This window comes from Microchirus variegatus (genome assembly GCF_963457635.1).
Source record: "Microchirus variegatus genome assembly, chromosome: 3".
In the NCBI taxonomy this organism is placed as follows: domain Eukaryota; kingdom Metazoa; phylum Chordata; class Actinopteri; order Pleuronectiformes; family Soleidae; genus Microchirus; species Microchirus variegatus.
This window is the reverse complement of record NC_139804.1, coordinates 19,585,479-19,607,021: the sequence shown is the minus strand read 5'-3', so window position 1 is coordinate 19,607,021 and position 21,543 is coordinate 19,585,479. Positions and strand designations below refer to the sequence as shown.

General features: G+C 42.0%; 1 protein-coding gene across 1 annotated transcript in view; it reads right to left on the bottom strand.

Annotated features, from left to right (window-relative positions):
* Window positions 1-17,830: 17,830 nt before the first annotated feature.
* The window catches only part of bcas3 (BCAS3 microtubule associated cell migration factor), a gene marked incomplete at its 3' end in the record, with an annotated part of 297,380 nt that continues 293,667 nt past the window's right edge, over window positions 17,831-21,543 (bottom strand). The window contains exons 23-25 of the mRNA XM_083886876.1: window positions 18,816-18,992; window positions 17,938-18,146; window positions 17,831-17,836 (exon numbers count right to left, since the gene is read on the bottom strand). Of these exons, the coding sequence (XP_083743002.1) occupies window positions 17,831-17,836; window positions 17,938-18,146; window positions 18,816-18,992 (392 nt within the window). The remainder of the gene's footprint in view (window positions 17,837-17,937; window positions 18,147-18,815; window positions 18,993-21,543) is intronic.

The window sequence follows — 21,543 nt, the reverse complement described above, 5'->3', positions numbered from 1 at the left end:
GTGTTCAAGCACTTCCTCCTTTCACAACTCTGCAAACCACACTCAGATTGTTGGTTTCAGACACTGTACCCTAAACTCCACTGTTGACAAGGTGCAAGAGAGGGGGTTTTAACATGATGTGGGATTATTTTAAAATAATTCAAAGAAAACTAAGATCCCAAGGCTTATTTTAGGACCGAGTTCACAAGAGTCACAATCCCTTATTTAGAGGAACATCCAAGAACAAACTGCATGAAGAGATCCAAGATTTCTGATCCAAGATGTACCAGCGTAATGACATTTTTTTTATTTTACATTTAAATTACTTTAGTGTAATATGAAAAGAGTATGTGGGACATACAATCTCATTTGCGTTTATAAATTCATAGCTGTTTTCAGACATTAACTCAGGTTAATGTCTAGAGAATTAGGTCCAGACATTCTGTGGAATTTGCCATTCACATAATGTGTCAATTATGATGAACAGGGTTGGAGATTGTCTGGATGAGGCAAGTTAACAACAGCGGGAGACTCACTGGAACATCTGCATTGAGCATGGAGGAGCTCAGGACATTTGTCATTCACTCGCTGTGGATTAGATGGAGTCTCTCCTCTTGCATTATTGCTGCATTTACTTGGACAGTATCTGGTAGTAAGACTAGGAAACTGGCAGGGGAATCTCAGAAGAATATCCAGAGCAACTTCTGTGGTATAACATAGTTATAGTGTTGTCTTTCTGTTAGGTCCCGCTTGAGAATGAGACCATGTCTCCAAATAAGATGATCTATATAAGTAAAGGTGAAATACACTAAAGAAAATATGACGACTGGACCAAGATACAGTATTAAGAGTGAGCTTAACACCAATAATCTAACGTGTATGGAATTAAACATGGGTGAATCTGTTCAAGAGCTGCTCAAACTGCCTCATGTTGTCTTAGGTCAAACTTGATCTTTTGCGTCATTTTCACTTTTGACCGTAGAACACTATCGCTCAAATTCAAAACACCATCACTAACACCGGGTGATTTTTACCCGAGATAATAAATACACCCAATAAAAAGTATTTTTACTACTTTACTATATCAAAACATGACAATACATGACACATTTGAGTAGTGTTCTTTTATTTTAAACTGTGTCATGTCTAACAAAATGAAAAAAAAGCATCATAAGGGAACCATATAAAAATGCTCAAAAATTAGGAATTTGGGAACAAAACATTTAAAAAAAAATTAATAATAATGAAGATGAAAACTTAGTTTTCATGAAAATCACATTTATTTGCTCGGATGAAATCCACCCGGCAATGGTGTTCTAGGGTTAAAATCAGTATTTTACTGATGCACAAAATACAATGTCATTGAACAGCCTTAAAAAAATTATTTCTGGTCCTGACAGTATATACATATATACACATTCACACATCATATGATGGAAGTCCCTTGTATCAGCTAAAAGTGACAGTTTGGGGAAAACTGGCCTGATGCAATTTGAGTGACGGGTCACAGATCATGGTGAGTCAACAAGTGTTTTTCTGTGTGCAGTCACCGCCGCCAGTGGTGAAGCAGATTGGGTGAAGTGGATCGCCCTGAGCCATGAGTCCATCTCTGTTGCTCTGTACAATATGTGTTCTCAGCCCTCTTTTTTTTCCTCAGCGACCCAAAACAGAAGCAGGAACACGGCTTTAAAAAGTGCCTCCCACCACTTTTACCATTTCCCTCTTTCTGTTTCTTGCCCTAATTCTCCCTCACTCTGCTCTCGCATGTCCTTGTTTTCTGTGAGACCTTACAGCTCTGTTTGTGTGTGTGTGTGTGTCACTCTCTCTTTCTCTCTATGAGTGTCTCCCTTGAGCGAGCTGTTAAGTGCAGTCTCCAAAAAACTCCACAAAAGCCCATTTGCAGTCAGCTAGAGCTCCACACACACACACACGCACGCACACACACACACACACATACACACACACACAGTGACACTAACAGGCATGGACACAATTTCTTTCACACACTGACATTCTCACACATGTAAACACACACACCCTTACACATGCACACATGCACACTTTTCACACTTCCCTCTGGGCAAACGAGGCAGAGTGGCAGAAGTGAGGCTGGGATAAATGATACAATGATTTCCAGGCCTGACTTGTCAGTGGAGAGAGAGGATGAAGAGGATGAAGAAGAGGAGGAGGAGCGAGCACTGGCAGCTCTGAATACAGGAATTATTCTTCATCATCTCACACTGTCACCGCACATTAAGCTCAAACTCTTAACTGTGGGAGGAGAGAGAGGGTGAGACAGAGAGAGGTTGGGATGAGAGGAGTGGGGGGGGGTGGGTGGGGTTGTACTGAAGGGCAGATATAATGACCACACTCTGCTTCCTCACTCACCAACTCCTCTCTCAGCACCACAGCGCCATACTCTCTGGCTTCAGCCAGACTCACATTCCGTTTTCTGTTCTTTCATTTGGTCCCTGATGTCTTCTTCCCCCCCTTCTTCCTCTCTTCCTCTCTGCATTTGTTCTCTCTGTCTGTCACGGCACTGTTGGCTGAGTAGCTCTCAGGGAGAGAGTGCACTCATTTGATCTCTCTCGCTTTCTTCTCCCTCTTTGGTTAAAGCGAGGGGACAACATGGCCCTCTGGGCATTTCACAAAATGATTAACTAATAGTTTTGAGTTAGTCAAGTGGCATGTGTGTCAATGAGTGAGTTAGTGTGTGTGGTCCATAGCGTGAGTACTTCGGTCTGTACATTAGGCCTGATATTGAGATCATTGCCACAGCTATGCTACATACAATATATACAGCTGTGCACATAAGGAAGCTGCAAGAAAGCTGTTAGTAAGAGACTGGCCATATTAACGCCAGTCGAAATGCAAAAGACTTCACTGGATGGCTGTGCTCACATTTTGAGTTGACATGTCTTATTCATTATTTATCCACATTGCTCTCTGGACAGACTGAAATGGCTTGGATTCACACTGGCTTGTTGAAGACTATTACATTGAGTTCATTTGAGGAAATCAAAAGCAGACACATTCAACTCTCCAAGGTCTTTTTCTTGTCTTCAAGTGGCCAGAATATCACTCTTGTTTATTTGTGTCTGCCATCCTCCGTTTGAAAATGGCCAGTAAGAGATTTTATAAAGTGATCCATGTGCTCCAACACCAGATCAGTGCGGACCCCCATTTTTCTGCAACTGTGGAACTAAAGGGATGTATACTGTATGGGAATGGAACATGTATGCAACTTACCCTCCCTTACCCTCCCTCAATTGTTTGATTCTGCTTTGATTTTTTGTGGGATAAGTCCATGAGGTTAATACGTTCTTATAACCCCAAACACAGAACTTTGCTGCCTGTCACACTGACATACTGTATATGTTCAATATACTGGAATACAATACAATGAAAATATCTCAAATAAAACTTGTAAATGGGGTGATGGGCCAAACCTCAATAGATTCATGTCGCTGGCTTAAACATCAAAAGATGGCACTGAACTTCTAACACTAATGCCTAGTTGTGTAAACCCTACATCTAAAGGGGATCATTCAGGTTTTTTGAGGTGGTGTGTATGAGGTACTTATGTATAGTTAGTGTGTTACATACAGGTGATCGAGTTCAGAATGCTATCTGTTTGCAGAGGGAACCAGAACAAGATTGACACACTTTTAAGGCCTATAAAAGAAGGACCACCCTAAGAAAAATCGATAGCATTGTAACTGTAATCCTTTTATTTTTCAGTGGTTTATCTTGCCACCCAAAAGCTCTTTCTTCTGGCACTATATTTTCTATATGTATTGGCATAACAGTGCTAAAGCTGTGTATAATGTATTACATAGGGTCAAAGTAAAGGGCACAGAGATAGTGAGTGTGCTGGTTGCACTGATGTCCACAGTTGAGGCAGCAGATTCTTTGGGGTTGATCGGGGCAGGCAGATTTTGGAACAATTTGAGGTTTAGTGAATTGTGGAGGTATTTCTCTGAATCAGTTTGGAGTCATAGCATACAGTGGTTTTACCAGTGTTCATGTTCCAATGGTTTGTTGGGCTAATTGGTGGACACTGGGATGTACTAGCCACTTCCTTATTGTGTATCATGGTAAGTATGCACCACTTTTAAAAAAAATCAGCCAATCACAGGGGTAGATGTGTAAATCACGCGTGTCATGAGGGAGTGCATCCTGAAAGAGTTATGCAGTGATAATGTAGAGCATTTTTTGTCCCCATAGCCCCAATTTAAAAAAAAATCTGCTAAAAAGTACAGCATTTTTAAAAAGTCTGTTAAAAGTTATTAACGAAAGACCTCTAAAAAATTTACTTGGTTAACATCATTAAAATGTGTAAACCTTTTTCAGCTCTATTTCAAACTTAAATGTTTTTAAACTTTTTAACACACCAGAAGTTGCACATCATCAACAGACTCCCTAAATAAAGTTTTACGAAAACCACAGTGTTCTTCCCATATCCACGACATAACATTGCAAGACACTACACTAGTTTATCCACTAGCCTCATATACGTGTTGCTCTTGTTGCCGTGAGTGACCAAATGGTGGCGAGTGTTTGTGCAGAACTGAAGTCAGCAAATGTCTGCAGTGATTGATAGAAATAGAAGGACCTCCAAGCCTGCACACCACCCGCACCCCTCCACACATCCTTGTGCGCTGTTTCTCTTATGATAGGTATCAGTGTACTAAAACAAGGCTGAATAACAAAGAAACCAGTCAGCTGGCAGGATAATAGTGTGGATGGAGTACGTGGCCAATTCAAATACAGGATGTATTGTACAACCATTAAATCACACAGCTGTCTGAACAGGCGTGCAGTCTTAGTTTCCATGTTTACTTGATAGACTAATTAATGAGGTTTTCTATGGAATGATTTATATAATAGCTGAACTTAAAGAGGCTATTCATTTTTATATATTAGACAAAATGATTTTTCCCCCTGTGCAGCTTGTCTGCATGGCTTCAGGTCTTGAAAACAGCTTGTACACACAGATCACCTGCTTTATTCTTTAAAATCTGAACAATGCTATAGAAGATGTCTATCTCTTACTCTTACTGTGTAATCCAATCACATTGCTGTTGTTTGATGTATGACAAATGTATACATTTTGATCTATAAACGCTCTTTGACATTGAAGCAGGAAATATTATGCCACAGTCAAAGCCATACAGCTTTGAATGGGTTCAGATATCATAAGTGGGCTTTTGTGGGCTTTATTTTTTGTATTAGTGTGTCATAATGGACAACAACCAATGTCATGTTGACAGTGACCAACAAGCACAGATATTCAAGTAATAATCAACAAGTGTTGTGTTTGTACCATAGCAACAAAGAGCCTTTGATTTTGATTGTCTGCAAGGTGTACGTTATTTTCAGAGAACCACATGGCTCAGGCAGACATTTGTCTAAATTAATAGTTGGAGCACTGTTAGTCATTGGTTTGTCCTGCATTTTGCATAGACAGACTCATTTTGATTTCAATTAAATATATTGCCAAAATAAAGTCTACTTTTTAAGTGTGTGCTCCATGAAAATATGAATCAAAACGCTCCATTTGTTGCTGGTAAGCGGTCACGGTGTAAGTAGGACACTTAAACAGCCCCATCTGTTGATGAAAAATAATGCAGTTCGCTGCATATTGAGCAATATTCAGTCGTTTTGGTGTTGTTGATGGAGAGAGGAAGGGAGAGGTACGACCATGAGCTAGCAAGGAACCGTCAGCTCGACTGATAGCAACCCGACAATGACACAGAGGAGAGAATAGCAACGTAACGCGAATCAGTATTCACTTCCAAATGATTGGATATTTGGTTTTATTTTCCATATTGAAAAAATATGCTGTATGTTTTAGTTTCTGCTACAAAACTATATTAACCCCCACCCGGACTATAGTATTGCAGCAGAAAATCAGATATTGTATGTAGAAGAAGAGAAGAGTTTAGCCCTCTGGGTTATGAGGCTCACTATCAGTGCAGACTGACACAGACTCTACAAACTCTACATTGTCAAAATGGGGTGCTGGGACAAGGTCATTCTGTCAGTTGGCAGGACAAAGTGCATGCAAAGTGCACAATGGTGGACACCACATCAAATCTTCATATTATATTATTGATATGAGCCATGATGGACAGAGTGCTGCTAACTCCAGCTGCAGGGTGAGGTACGCACATCATCAAGCATTAAAACAACACATGCGTGTGACTAACACTAACACATGAAAAAAAAGCTCCACACATTAACGGTGCAAAATGTAAAATTGAATGCCATCATATTAGACCTAATCATACATGATCTCACATGCCCACATAATCCCCAGAAAAACGGATATGAAAACATACATGAGACATTATGTATGCATCAAATTACTTACTATAGTCCAGGGGCAAAGGGCTTTCCCGGGAAGTTCATTCGCCTTCAGCTATAGATGCTTTGAACTACTTGACACTACTGCTCAATTCTTTACTCGATGGGTCTATTGCTGTGATAAAGTGGAACTTGACGGGACATCCTACAGTGGATGTAACCCCAGAACGTGATAGAGTAATATACAGGGTCCAGCGTCTGTGACACTTGAATGTCAACAGGCAAACTGACAAAACAGAAGTTCCATAACAACACACAGAAAAGGAGTGTGAATTCACTCCCTGCTTAAGACAAGCCTGTGTGAACCAAGCCAGTGACTTGACTTCTCTCTGCACACACGTCTGGCAAGGAAGCCATTGGTGCGTTCGAGGCGGGGTTAACTCAATTATGACAGAGAAGTGACGTCAATCAGCTTTTGTATACATCAAACATGGTGGCCACTGAAGAGCAGCTGTCTTTTGATTTGCTCCACGGAGCTCCCCCCGGGTAAAAGTCATTACTAGATAGCCTAGAAAACTACAACAACCACGTTTGGAGACAAAATTTTCGTCGCTCTGCACACATTGGCATTTAGATCCGGATCATAAGTCCGATTGGTTGTAGGTGTTGGTGGGAGGTGAATACCCTCGTTCCAGACTCATACTCAATCTCAAATGAGATTAGTCCTCTACAATACTGTATTTTATAGGCCATCTAAAAAAAACCCTGAATATTGTGTTCTAAAAATGGCCAAAGCTGGTTCTTAACTGGTGAAGGTTTATAAGAGTGAGATCAAGAAATTGAAGAAGTCATATTTTGGGGTTCGCTCAACATGAAGACAAATTCTCCATTATTTTATTTTTCCAAACAAACCCCAAATCAGATGAACTAATTACTGCTCATGGAGATGAATAACTGAACTCTGGTGCTTTAGAAATAAGTAACTATAATGAATAATGGGTTATTATTATTATTGCATTTTTCCAGTCAGGGGCTCATTAACCGTTAGATGCATACGTTAGATTACAGGCTCTTAGTAACTGCCAGTGGCATTAAAACAATAAAGCATTGCATTTGATAGGTTATTGTTATATACAGAGCACATTCATCAAATGGAAAAGGAACACTTGGTCCAAATGGAAAAAATAGCACGCTGTTAAAGTGCAATACTGTCTAGTGTAATATTGATTTGTAAATGGGAAGAGAGAGATAAGTAACATTTACTTTAAGATAGTTTTAATACAAGTGCTACGACCTCCATGCTTACATGTGTTCACGAGTACAGGCACACTGCTCTGAGTCAGAGAGGAAACCCTCAATCTACAACATGAATTTTCTATTTCAAACTTCCTTCATCTTTTATACATTTTGCACACGAAACAGCCACAGCAGCATATGGCCACAGAGCTCATGTTTTCTCTGAAGTGATAACATCAGTGGTACAATGGAACTCTCCCAAAGCATACATACAGTATGTCACCAAGCCAAAAGCCTAAAGTCAAACCTCCAAACAGCAAATGACCAATGATTAAGACAGGATGCCTGTTTGGACAACTGCCTACAAACTCATACATAGTAATAATATTTTAAGGTCACTCACATTAGCAGGGAAAACACACATAAACATGCGTGCGTGCACACACACAGTATACAGTAGATTTGTGATATGACGTCGTTGATAAAAACACATTTCCACTCACACTTCATGTGTTGCATATACACGGACGCTAATAATTGCAAACACTTGCCCATAAAAGTACAGAGCCGGCATGCACATCCTGTTATTACATGTATGTGTAAATGTAAATGGCATAGGGAATAAAATACAGGCCCACACACGCACACTCACACACACACACACACACACACACACACACACACACACACACACACACACACACACACACACACACACACACACACACACACACACACACACACACACACACACACTCGTCTCCCAGATGAGCCAAAATGTCCTCATGATGATGGTTTTCAACCACAATCTGTCCTCACAAGCACAGACACACCTTTACACATTCATATTCTACTCAAATGCATTTACAAGTTAGTGCCAAAATCTATTACAAGCACATGCGCTGCATTACACACACACGTATTCACACACAGAGAGGGAAATGCTCTCAGCCTTTTGGTGCTGATAAGGTTCCCCTAAATATTTGTTTTAAGTCGGGTGTTGAGAGAAGCAGCTGAGTTCAGCGCTGCTCAGACAGTCTCACTCTTATTACTGTTATTATTATTATTACTCACAGTTTCTTTGAGCTGGGATCCAACAAACAAGAGTGGGCGTGGGTGGTCCGCAGCACCCTCACCTCCTCAATCAACACAACTGGTCACGCACGCACACAGATGCACTGTTGGCACCACGAGGACAGGATATTTAGCGTAAACCTCGAGCGATCGAGTTTCACTGGATGAGCTATGATGTTTCTGTGAGTTATAGATACAGACAGTATCGTCATATGGTCAGTTTACAGAGTAATATGAGGACAATCCTGGTGAAGGGCTTGTGGCGCGTTCACACGGAATGTGAAACAATTTTCGCATCGTGATACGCTCATGATTCACCATCTTGAATCATTTGTGTTTATAAGTAAATATGACCAGAGACTATACTCGCTGGCGATCTAATGCTAGAGCTAACCGACCCACAACTTGAATGAAGTGACCCACAGATGTTTTCAAAAGTTAGCAGTTAGTCCAACTTTCATTCATACGGCAACAGTCTTCCATTTGTGATACAGCATCGGGATGTTGGCGGAATCGTGGTTTGGTTAATGGAAGCAGATATCTCACCTTAGCTGGTTTCATGTTACCTGGTGCGAAACAACACAGCATTGATGTCTGCTGTTGTCTTTGGATAGTTTATGATAAACAGTTGCATTATTAAATTGCTCACTGAGATGTTATTTATATAAGAACATCTATTTCACAAATATCCCACTTTTATGAAAACGTTTTAGAAAATCGCAAGGTCAGCAGCAAATATGCATTTCTGTGCAACAGAAATGGAGGTCAACAAAGAAATGGAACCTACACACCTACCTAATGATATTTTTTTTATTAAAAGTGTTTCAGAGCTGAAGTTTTTGAGATTTCTATGCTCTGTTATTATTCTGCCAGTGTTTGGTCTTCATGAACAGAAAATAATGTCACATTATTTGTATGCTGCATCCTTCATCTGAAATACGCTTGGTCCGACCTGACTGAGGGAGCGTTTCTGTGTATACACCTGCAGCATGGTTATCTTACTGCTGAACTGGGTTTTCCCAACAGCTGAATTCACTTCTGAAACTTTTACTAGTGCAATATTGCTGTCGCCTCTGCTGTAACATAGGATAAATCACTTCCTGTGTGCAGTGAGGGAATGTCTCTCACAATATCATTTGTGTTTATTAAAAGATAAAAAAAAAACCCTATAGTTTTAATAGTGAAACCCTGGAAAACCGGATTAAATTACCTCCAGTCAAAAGTTGAAAGTCTGATCCACGAAGCAGACATGGACTGTATGACCTATTGTGCTGGAAGTACTAAACATGTCATCTGAAAAACTCTACATCAATAATGTTCAAAAAACATGTTTCAGGTTTTTTCTTTTTCTTTTTACAGCACAGGCAGATGCAGATGCAGTACAGCTGACAGACCAGTTACTCTACCTGGATACTATAAACGTGGTGGGGTTGTCCACTCGGTTAAACCACAATAAAAGCTGAACCTTACAAAGTTACAAAATTAATTTTACCAATTTAAAAATTTTCTCAGTACTTGTTAACAAGGGCCCAATTCTGGTTTGTGGCTACTAAGCCAATAAACAGGTCTTAAACCTGTGGTTTCCTGGTATGGACCAATAAAGCAAAAATACTGCTTTATACCAGTGTCAAGACTCTGCATCCATACCACCATAGTTTTAATGTAAGATGTATTTATGTAGATGTGAAAATGACTCATGACTAATAAATAATAACTAGATGTTAGAAATGGACTAATGACAGCTAGATATCACCTGGTTTGCAAACACTTTCAGCATTCAACACTAAAAAAAGAATACAAAACTGTCTCAATGTCCTCACAAGAGCAGTTTATTATGTTTGTACAGTGGTTGAATTTCATTGCCCTGAATGTACAAAATATTGTTATCAAGCAGAGTTGAAATGTGTTCGTAGTCCTGTGCAGCCTTGAAAATAGTACGAATACAAATGAGAGACATGTCCATTTAGCCGTTCACTATAGCTGATTCATTTGACACCACCAAAGTGACTCAGCTTGTTATGAAACAGTTTACATTTCATGCTGTAAACACATGGTGTCTGGTATTTCTTTCCTTGGGAAGCTCCAGTGATGCCCATGAAGTGACACCATGGCATTGAGCACTCAGCACCAAAGATGGAGGCAAAGTAAAAATACCCGACTGCTTAAAAAATATTGTATATTGTGAAATGACATGATGCAAGTAAACTCACATATAAAACGTGCTATTGTTCCTGAGTCTGTTCTGCACTCAGCTGAGACACGGTCAGTCATGTAGAGCACTGGTTCGCTCTCCATATGGCTTCAATGGAATTTATGTATGGCAGGCACCAATAAGCTAAATCTAGTTAGCAACATTATATCATTGGAGACTAATCTAATTTCAGGCCTAGTGTGTTTTAGTCGTCAGTGACTCTTTCTCTCTCCCCTCCTCTCCTTCATCTTCTGTCCTGCCTCTCCCTCTGTCCGTCCATCCATCTTCCTCTGCGAGTGTCACCTGCCCTGCGAGCTGGCGACGCTGGGTCTTGGCCTTAGCGTGAGAGCCTCATTGCCCTGACTGGAACCTTTGTTTTCCCTGTGAATCTGCCAGAGAGTGTGTCCCTGTGTCCGTGTGTCTGCGTGAGTGTGTGTGAGCTGGAGGAGAATGTCAGATAGACAGTGATTTGTTACATCAGTGAGCATTCCAGCTCCGAGACACTCTAAGTGTGTGTGGAGACAGAAGGAGAGTAAAAACTGTCATGTTTGTTGTCATTACACAAATGTATATTTGTGCAGGTAAAACACAAACTAAAACTAATACATAGCAGAATAACATTGATAATTACACACTCAAGGTTTAGGAAGCTCCCATACAATTCTCTCAGCAGCATGGAAATATACTAGTGTGTGTTGGGGCTTAGTGGGCGGAGCCTCCCGGTCTGCTCTGAGGCAATGTGGTTATGGATGTAAGTGAAATTGTGTTCTAAATCATTACAGATGTTACTTGTACATGGTCATTAGCGTTACTGTCCTTCACATTGTTTCTACAATGTTTCCAGTATTTACAGTTGTTGTGTAAGAATGCGTTTGTATCAGGATGCATGATGCTGTTCCCAGTGTTGTGCCAATTTTATTTATTTATTTTAATTTTTTCATAGTTCATAGTTCAAATAATTAACAAGTTCACACATGCAGGCGCGCGCACGCACGCACACACACACACACACACACACACACACACACACACACACACACACACACACACACACACACACACACACACACACACACACACACACACACACACACACACACACACATATCCTCCTTCTACCCATGAACCACAATCACCCTCTGATGCATATGTGGTTAATGTCTGGCCTTGCTTTCCCAGAGTGGTCAACATTTGCATTTTTTTTTCTGTCTGAGTCCAAAATGTTAAGAAGCTCAAGTTCAAAATTTGTAAATTGATTCATTCAGTTCAGCCTTGACAAAAAAAAAAAATCTATCTTAATGAATGTCATGCATAAACCTGGCTGTATCTTCCCTCCAGTATGAGTGGAAGTCGAGGGCAATGTTGTGCCTGTTGGTAACAATAAGATCATGCTAACTGCTAACAGTTTGCTACAATATGCCAGAGAAATAGATGTGGTGAATGTGTGTATAGGTGAGGAAAAGTGTGTGAATGTGTGTGTGTGTGGTTCAAGGTCTGTGTTAATGGCTCCACTGTGCTGTGCGTGTCTAAGTGCTGGGGCCACAGCTTCTGGCAAACAGAGCCACTGAGCAAGATACCATCTGCCTCTGCCCATCTTCGTCTCACGCCAACACACACACACACACACACACACACACACACACACACACACACACACACACACACACACACACACACACACACACACACACACACACACACACACACACACACACACACACACACACACACACACACACACACACACACACACACACAGTGCCTTTAACACACTATATACAGGCTCATCTCACAACGGAAACACTTGAAGTGCACATATATTAACATGGAAATCCCAGAAACTATAAAGAATTCACTAAATGCCAAACATCTCTCTCTCTCTCTCGCTCGCTCCTTCTCTCATCTCTCACTTGAGCCCAGAGTGTATCTTATGTGGATCATATGTGGACGGGATGACATGTCAACTGTTGCCGCGTTCCAGCAGAAAGCTGGCGGAAATCAGATCTTCTGAGTCAAGGCCAAGGAAACGTTTTTAACATCATTTGTGATGCTCGTGTAGAAGAACCACAATGGAAACAAATGAATGAAATGCCTTGTGGTCCACATTCATTCATCTGTAGCTTGAGGTCTGGAGTCTGAAGATGCATGGGGCTCTTGTCTAGACAAGGCTAGGATTTGTTATAAGTTTTATCAAGCATGAATCCTGATTGCGCAGTGTTCATGTTTTTGTGTAGATTATGTATTATTTGACATTTGGTCAGTTTTTTGGTGTTTTTAGGGCTGAAATCCATGTATCAGACAAACTTACTTCGTTCATCTTACTATCCTTACATCCCTTTTTTTTTTTGTTGTTTTCAGTAAACTTTTCAACCAATAAATAAATATGTCTACAGCTGTCAGAAATAAAAATGTCCAGAGAACTGGGTTCAGACTTTCTCTGAAGAACACTCAGCTGCCTTGAATATTCCGGACGTTTTCCTGCTGTGTTTTCACCTCAGCTTAATGGCACATTAACCAAAGATATGACTAGGAAGCTGGCAGGAGACATTCTGACAGTTGCATTCTCACAAACAGTCCCTGGGGACATTTTTGGGAAGATTTCAATGCATGCTTGAAAGGAGATCAAAAGCTCCTGTCAGTGAAATCCTTAAGAATCTGTGTTAAATATCTCTATTTTCTGACAGCTATTAGTGATCGAGAGTTTTTGCTTAGGGTTATTCAGTCTCAGGGCTTTGACAGTAAATCTAGGAGAAACTATTCCACAACACTTTATCCAAGCAAGAGCCAGAACTGCACAAAGAGGCAGTTGGGCTGTGTGTCAGTGAATAGCTGTGTTTCCACTGAGTGGAACAGTTCGGTTTGGTACGGTTCCTCAAAATAACAAGCCCCAACTGTTCCATTTTGGGCACCCTTCCCTTGGGGTACCAGAGTAAAATGGTATGGTACGGAGTAGCTCACCTCCACGACAGTCAACTGATTGGTGTGACAGAAAAGCACCACTTTCTAGTGATCATTTCTAGCGATCCCATGGAAGTCGAGGCAAACGCCTGATATCTTGTTGAGACAAACAGCCACAAACTGAGTAGGAAAGAAAGAGCTGTTGTGTATGTTGTCTTTTTGTCTTCTATGACACATTTGATGTCTTCCTTCGCTGTCGTTTCACCGGTACGTCACACAACGTATCGCGCTGACACAGCCATCAGGCACAGCCCACACGCTGCCTATCCTATGGCAGACACTTCAGGACAACCATCACCGTCATGAATAATGATTTCAGATAATGAGTTCCAAATACAGTCTACCAAACAGCACATTTGATTTAAATTTTGTGCCTTTGTTCCCAGGTTTTTTGTACATGCAACTTCTGCATCCACACCAAAACAATAGATGTGAGAATAATACATTTTCTGAATGAAAATGGCACTAAAGAAAACGCAACATTGAACCTGTGAGATGATCAAATTTTCACAAAGCTTCAAAGATCGGTGAAATAGGAACCATGGGTTCGATTTGAATACAGGTCCTACACACACTGTTGCAAACTCTACCCATCCATCACATTGTAACGGAGATGGACAACACTGGAGGAACCAGGTCTTTTTTCTCATTACATGCCAAACCACGACTATTCATGTCACTCTCTTCCTCACACAGGAACATTTCCTACATGTTACGGAGTAGAAGTGCTGCGCTATTAGATTAGCCTACAGAGACTGAAGCCTCTCTGTCTGTATGAATGGATGGAGGAACCAGCAAGTCCATCACATTCCCTCTGGATGATGTCTTCAGCACAGCTTAAGGCACAGGAAAGAGAGTGTGTGTGCGTTTGTGTGTGTGTACGTATCATGGGTGTATTTTGATGTAATGTGATCAGTAATGAATTTTGTGTTGCATTAAAGGGGTGGAGGGTAGGTGGGGTGATGGGAGTCGAGATGTGAGGCGAGGGGGGGGGGGGGGGGGTTGAACAAGAGGAAACTGACTACTAGTGTCCGGGAGTCTCTAGCATCTAATCGAATGAAGAAACACGGGTTGGGGGGGTGGAGAGAGTGATGAGAAGAAAGAGAGAGAGCATTACAAATGAGGTTAAGTCCAAGATGGGAGGGGGCTTACTGGGACAGATATGGCTGGGGATAGTTGGGGTGGGTGATAGTCGATGCTAAATCCATTAGGGACTTGTGAGCCCCCCACTCTCCTACCCCAATACCCCACCCCAAAACCCCCCATACACACACACATTTAAATCAAAGAGACTCTTGTTCACTTAAGAAGGGGGGCAGAGAAATAGAAAGAGCACTGGCGCTTCCTAAATGAGTTAACCATTTGGACTGTCAGGGCCAACGGCATGTCTGCTGCGTACACACACACACACACACACACACACACACACACACACACACACACACACACACACACACACACACACACACACACACACACACACACACACACACACACACACACACACACACAAAGGAAGCCTCAAAGTAAAGCAAGGTGTGCGTGGATATACCAAAACGTAGCAGGCACGCACATGTATGCACCGTTACACTTCTCCTTTTGGATTTCATAGACTTGGCATTTATTTCCGGGAGCAGGTTCGCCCCGAAACCTTAACTATAACCCTAAGAGTGGCAATGCGTGGATTAGAATAAGGGTCTCTGACATGTTGGAGAGGCTCCAGACCACCGTGCTACCCATATAGAGCAGGCAACTCTGTCACAGTAGACATGTGCAACAAGGCACAGTGATGACCTTGAACCAATACCGACCATAACCAATACTTACATAGCTCTAAGCATCCATCCACCCTCAGAGGGCGGGAGGATCTTCAAAAAAAAAAAAAAAAAACATCCTACTATGAAGTCGTCCTTCTGCCGACCTTGACTTTTACTGCATTATTGGGACATAATTGAAAAGTAACAGCAAACATTATCATGATTATCATGCGTTTGGCGATGTCTGTGTTGATGGAAATTTAAATGACACTACTAATGACTTCAAGAATTACAGAGTGAGTACAGGTGTACAGAGTAAAAATGCACTGAAAGCAGCATGTTCAGACTATGTCATCAGAATCAGAATCAGAATCAGAATACTTTATTAATCCCGTGGGGAAATTGTTTTTTGTTCCAGATGCTCTGTGCAAAGTAAGAAGAAGAAATACAGCATGCGGAAACAAGAGCTAGATATACAGATGTAAATAAAATAAATAAAATATGTAAATAAAATAAAATAAAATAAAATAAAATAAAATAAAATAAGATAAAATAAAATAAAATAAAATAAGACAGTGAAAATAGACAGTAAGCTAAATGAAATAAAATAAACAATACAATAAACAATGTAGACAATCTGGAAATATATACAATATACAGAGAATGTATGTATAAACAAATGAAAGAAGTTAGATGAGAATGGGTAATTATAGTTTGTCTGTTGTTTGTTTGTATATTTATTTATACAGAGTCTGATCATCAGAGGGAGGAGTTGTAAAGATTTATGGCCACAGGCAGAAATGACTTCCTGTGGCGCTCTGTGGTGCATTTAGGAGCAATCAGTCTCTGGCTGAAGGTGCTCCTCTGTTTGACCAGAGCGTTGTGGAGAGGGTGAGAGTCATGCTGTAGTATCGCCCTCACCTTTGACAGCATCCTTCTGTCTGACACTGCTGTCAAAGTGTCCAGCTCCATCCCCACAACGTCACTGGCCTTCCTGAGCAGCTTATTGAGTCTGTTGGCATCTGCTACTTTCAGTCTGCTGCCCCAGCACACAACAGCAAACAAAACAGCACTGGCCACCACAGACTCATAAAACATCCTCAGCATTGTCCGGCAGATGTTAAAGGAGCGGAGCCTCCTCAGAAAATAGAGGCGGCTCTGTCCCTTCTTGTAAAGGACTTCAGTGTTCTTAGTCCAGTCCAGTTTATTGTCAATGAACACTCCCAGGTATTTATAGTGTTCAACAGTGTCCACATTATGCCCCTGGATGGAAAGTGGGGTCACTGGTGTCCTCTTCCTCCTCAGATCCACCACCAGCTCTTTGGTTTTAGTTGTGTTGAGCTGCAGGTGGTTCAGCTCACACCATGTGACAAAGTTGTCCACCACAGCCCTGTACTCAGCCTCCTCACCCTTAGTGATACATCCAACCACAGCAGAGTCATCAGAAAACTTCTGAAGGTGACAAGACTCTGTCATGTAGCTGAAGTCCGTGGTGTAAAGGGTGAAGAGGAAAGGAGAGAGGACAGTCCCTTGTGGGGCCCCAGTGTTGCTGACCAATACATCTGACACACAGTGCCGCAAGCGCACGTACTGTGGTCTGCCAGTGAGGTAGTCAACAATCCAGGACACAAGGGGAGGGTCCACCAGCATCGTCGTCAGCTTGTCACCCAGCAGGGCAGGCCTGATGGTATTGAAAGCACTGGAGAAGTCAAAGAATGTGACCCTCACAGTGCTCCCCGGCTTGTCCAGGTGGGCGTAGGCACGATTCAGCAGGTAGATGAGGGCATCCTCAACTCCTATCCGGGGCTGATAGGCGAACTGGAGGGGATCCAGATGCGACCTGACCATAGGCCTGAGCTGCTCCAGCACGAGTCTCTCCAGAGTCTTCATGATATGTGACGTCAGTGCCACCGGTCGGTAGTCAGAGAAAGCAGTGGGCTGCTGCGTCTTTGGCACAGGAACGAGGCAGGACGTCTTCCATATCACAGGGACCTTCTGGAGACTCAGACTCATGTTGAAGACATGGTGAAGCACTCCACAGAGCTGTCCAGCGCAGGCTTTGAGGACACGTGGACTGACACCGTCAGGGCCTGCAGCCTTACCAGCGGGGAGTTTGCTCAGCTGTCTTCTTACATGAAGTGGTGTAAACAGTGGGCAGGCAGCATGGGAGCCAGAAGAGGTGTGAGAAGTGGGGGGTGGGTGTGAGGGGCTCAAAAAGTTAGATGAGGTGCTATCAGCAGGAGGAGGAGGAGGAGGGGGGGAGGTCATAAGTGTTGGTGGCTGCAGACAGTCAACAGGAGAAGCAGCAGGGGCTGGGGCAGCAGTGTCAAACCTGTTGAAGAATAGATTTAACTCATTGGCCATAGCCAAGCTGCCATCAGCTCCACTGCCAGCGGGTCTGAAACCAGTGATGGTCCTCATACCACTCCAGACCTCCCTTGTGTTGTTCAGCTGGAGTTTCCTCTCCAGCTTCCTTCTGTAACTGTCCTTAGCCACTTTGATCTTCTCATTCAGGTCCCTCTGAATGTCTCTCAGCTCCTCCCTATTCCCACCTCTGAAAGCCCTCTTCTTCTGATTAAGTATGGCTTTGATGTCTTTTGTTACCCAGGGCTTGTTGTTTGGGTAACAACGCACAGTCCTTGCTGGGACAATGTTGTCCACACAGAAATTTATGTAGTCTGTAATGCACTCAGTAAGCCCATCTATGTCCTCTCCATGTGGCTCACAGAGTACATTCCAGTCAGTCACCTCGAAACAGCCCTGCAGTGCCTCATATATATATAATTGTACAATTATAACTGTATGCTATTACTGCTGCCTATGACCGGACAACACACAATGAACCTTTTTTTTTTAGTCCAATGGGGGAACAAAAAATGACAAAAACCAACTTCGGATCAAAGCTTATTCTGAGTGGACGCTGATTCAAGGACCTGAGCGAGCAACAAACCTCATGTAAGAAAACTGAACATGTCTCTTCAAACATGAACAGAACAAACTGAGGGCCACGGTTTCAGAGATCGATGAAACAACACTTCCTGTAAACATCATCAAAAACCTTTTTTTTTTCCCCGATCAAACCATGCTGTAAAATTGAAGACTAGATTCACCAGAAAGGAAACAAGGTCACTGAAGCTGCATGATTCAAATATGTGGTATATACTTATGATACATTTAAAATTCTCCCTTTAGAAACTGAGAATAGAACAATAGAACTTGTTGTGCTTGTGGACACATGTTCATGTCAGACATTTATGCGTCTACATACATGTGTATGTTTAACAGTGTTACTGTGCATTTACACAACTGACCTGTAGCAGACCCGACTATATCCCTGGAGGGTGACTCTGACATGGCGTCGGCCAGTCTCTCACGTAGGCCTTCGTCGCTGGCATCTGCTGATCCGATGTTGTGTCGTGGCACGCCAAAGCTTTCTGGCCAGCTACCACATACCTCAAGTAGGGTCACACCACGTCCATCGAAGGGCCCTGCGAACACACGCATACACAAGCACGGTTAATATTTATTCATCAACTGTATCACACAACTGGCGTGCCCCTTGTGAGATAACATTTTTAGTAAAGGCTCTGGAGTGTGAGGTGACATTTTCCATATATTATTTCATCAACATTCAAATCAATCTCTGACAGTACATGTTCCTGTGTAGACAGCAGATATCCGAGCCAAGATTTTCTACACACCGTATACCATTGTCCAACGAGCAATGTGAGAAACTACCGTTCTTTTACGAAGTGCGATTACACATACAGCTACTCTACTTAAATGTCAAAGCTTATCTATTTTAAGTTAAGGGCTTCTTCAATTTTTTTAAAAAACTGAAAAATGGGTAAGTGAATTTGCAGGATATTCTTTTATATGACCCCTACAGACATAATCTACAGAAAATGTACAGATAGTTTGACTGAGGCATTTTCTGAGTTTGTCTTTAAGCAGATGATTGCATTCATTCAACAGCAGGAGACTGTCTGGAACTTCCAGGTGAGGGGCGGAGCCTGGCTTGAGCACGCAAGAGGCAGGAAACTTGCCGGATCACCCGCTATGAATTATCCAGCACTTTTCCTGCTGTGCTCATTCGGGCATAATCTGGAAATTTGATGAAGGCAGGAGAAGTTCAAGAAGATGTCCAAGGCGACTTATGCAACCTCATGAAAATGTCCAGACTTAAGTGCAGGTCTGACAGCAGTTTAAGTCTCTGGTGAACTATTATGTCTCTTGTCATTTATTTATACGGCTCATTTCAACAGCAAGGCAATTCAAAGTGATTTAAAGTAAATTAACAAATTACTAAAGGAGCATTTTGTAAGAAATTAAAGTCTACATTTAAAGGTAATTCAAGTCTATTGCAAAAATGACATTCATTTTTCTCTACATAACAGTGTGTTTAAACAGGTTGACTTTCAAAATAAAGTTCGTAGCATTAAACATTTTGAAGTAGGACTCTGGAGTTACATGTGTGTGAGGAAAACATTTATCCTCCAGCACAACACAAGCGATTTTACTCCACACAAACAACTTGTAAGCTCAACACAACCTTCATGCCTGTCAAAGCAAATCCCCAAAGAAACGGCACTGCGTCTTAATCTTCTCTCCTTTCTGTCTGCCATAATTTCTACAATCAGACAGATCTTGTGCTTTGGAGCCAGGGAGTCTGCAACCTGTCTCTCTCTCTCTCCCTCTCTGTGTTTGTGTGTGATAAGCTAGTGAGGCAGACAAGCAGGCACGCACACACACTAAAACAACTGGTTTATTCTATTAGTGTGTTCATTTGACTCAGCCACTGTGCCTGCGAGCACTGAGAGGTGATAGAGTCTGAAAAGAATGATTTCGCAGTGGTTCTGGTGAAGTGTTACTGTGACTCAGCATGCCAGTAAGCAACAAAACAAATACATGACCTCGCGGCTTGAGTTTGAGCTTATCATTGCCATCGGTTACGCATATCAGCATCTCTCCCCTCGTTAACACCCAGGAAATATGTGACAGACAGTGGCGCGCAGGAAATGGCTGAGCAAAACAAGGGCACGATCTTCATGATATCGTTTTGATGGTTACTGTTCACTGGTGGGAAAAGCTGCACAAACGCTGAATCAAATCTCAAACATCGGACAAATATTTAGGGGACTATTGAGCAGTCAGTAAATTATAGCCGCGCTTAGCACAACAACTGGGAAGAGGCAAAACTCTTATCTTACGGCAACTTCTTAAAGTGACAGCTCAGGTTATTTGAAGTTTAGTTGAATGAGGTGCAGACACACAGTCAGAGATGACTGATGTGTTGTGCCCACCACCTTCACAGAGAACACAGCAACATGGCTGACTGTGTGGGGATTGAGAGACTTTAGTCACTTAACAAAAGACTGACCTTATAAATCTGAACTTGCTTAAGTCAGTGATTGTTTTTAAGAATATGTCTCCCACGTCAACTCACCATTAGTCAGTCTTTACCCACTGAAAATTGAAGTTTGGAAATTGCTCACTTTCCAGCACCAAAGTACAGAGAAAAAATATCATCATTCTTAGCTCACAGTTCCTAGTTTACTGCTGCCTTATTTGCTAGGTTTCTGTCACTTAAGCCGTGTTTGGACGATGTGGACGGTAAAGTCCTTGGTCAGGCTTGCTGACTAAGAACAGTACCTTTACTTGATAGGCGTGCCTGATGGCCGTGTCAGCGGGCTACGTAGTGTGATGTTGAAAGATGACATTGAACGTGACACAACAGACAACAATGAAGGACGCTAAGCTTCTCGTTTTCCTGCTCAGTTTGTGGCTGTCTGACAAGACGTCAAGTATGAGAATAGACTGCAGGCATTGAAGAAACACTGGTCGGAAGAGAGTGACGCTTTTCTGTCACCCAGTCAGCTGACTGTCGTGTGTCTAGCTCCACCCATACTGTACCGTACCATTACTCTGGTAACCCAAGGGAAAGGTACCAAGAAATGCAGCAGTTGGGGACAGTTATTTTGGTACTATTCCTTATGGAAACTCGTTCAAAACACGCCATTAGGTCATTCAAAACAAAAG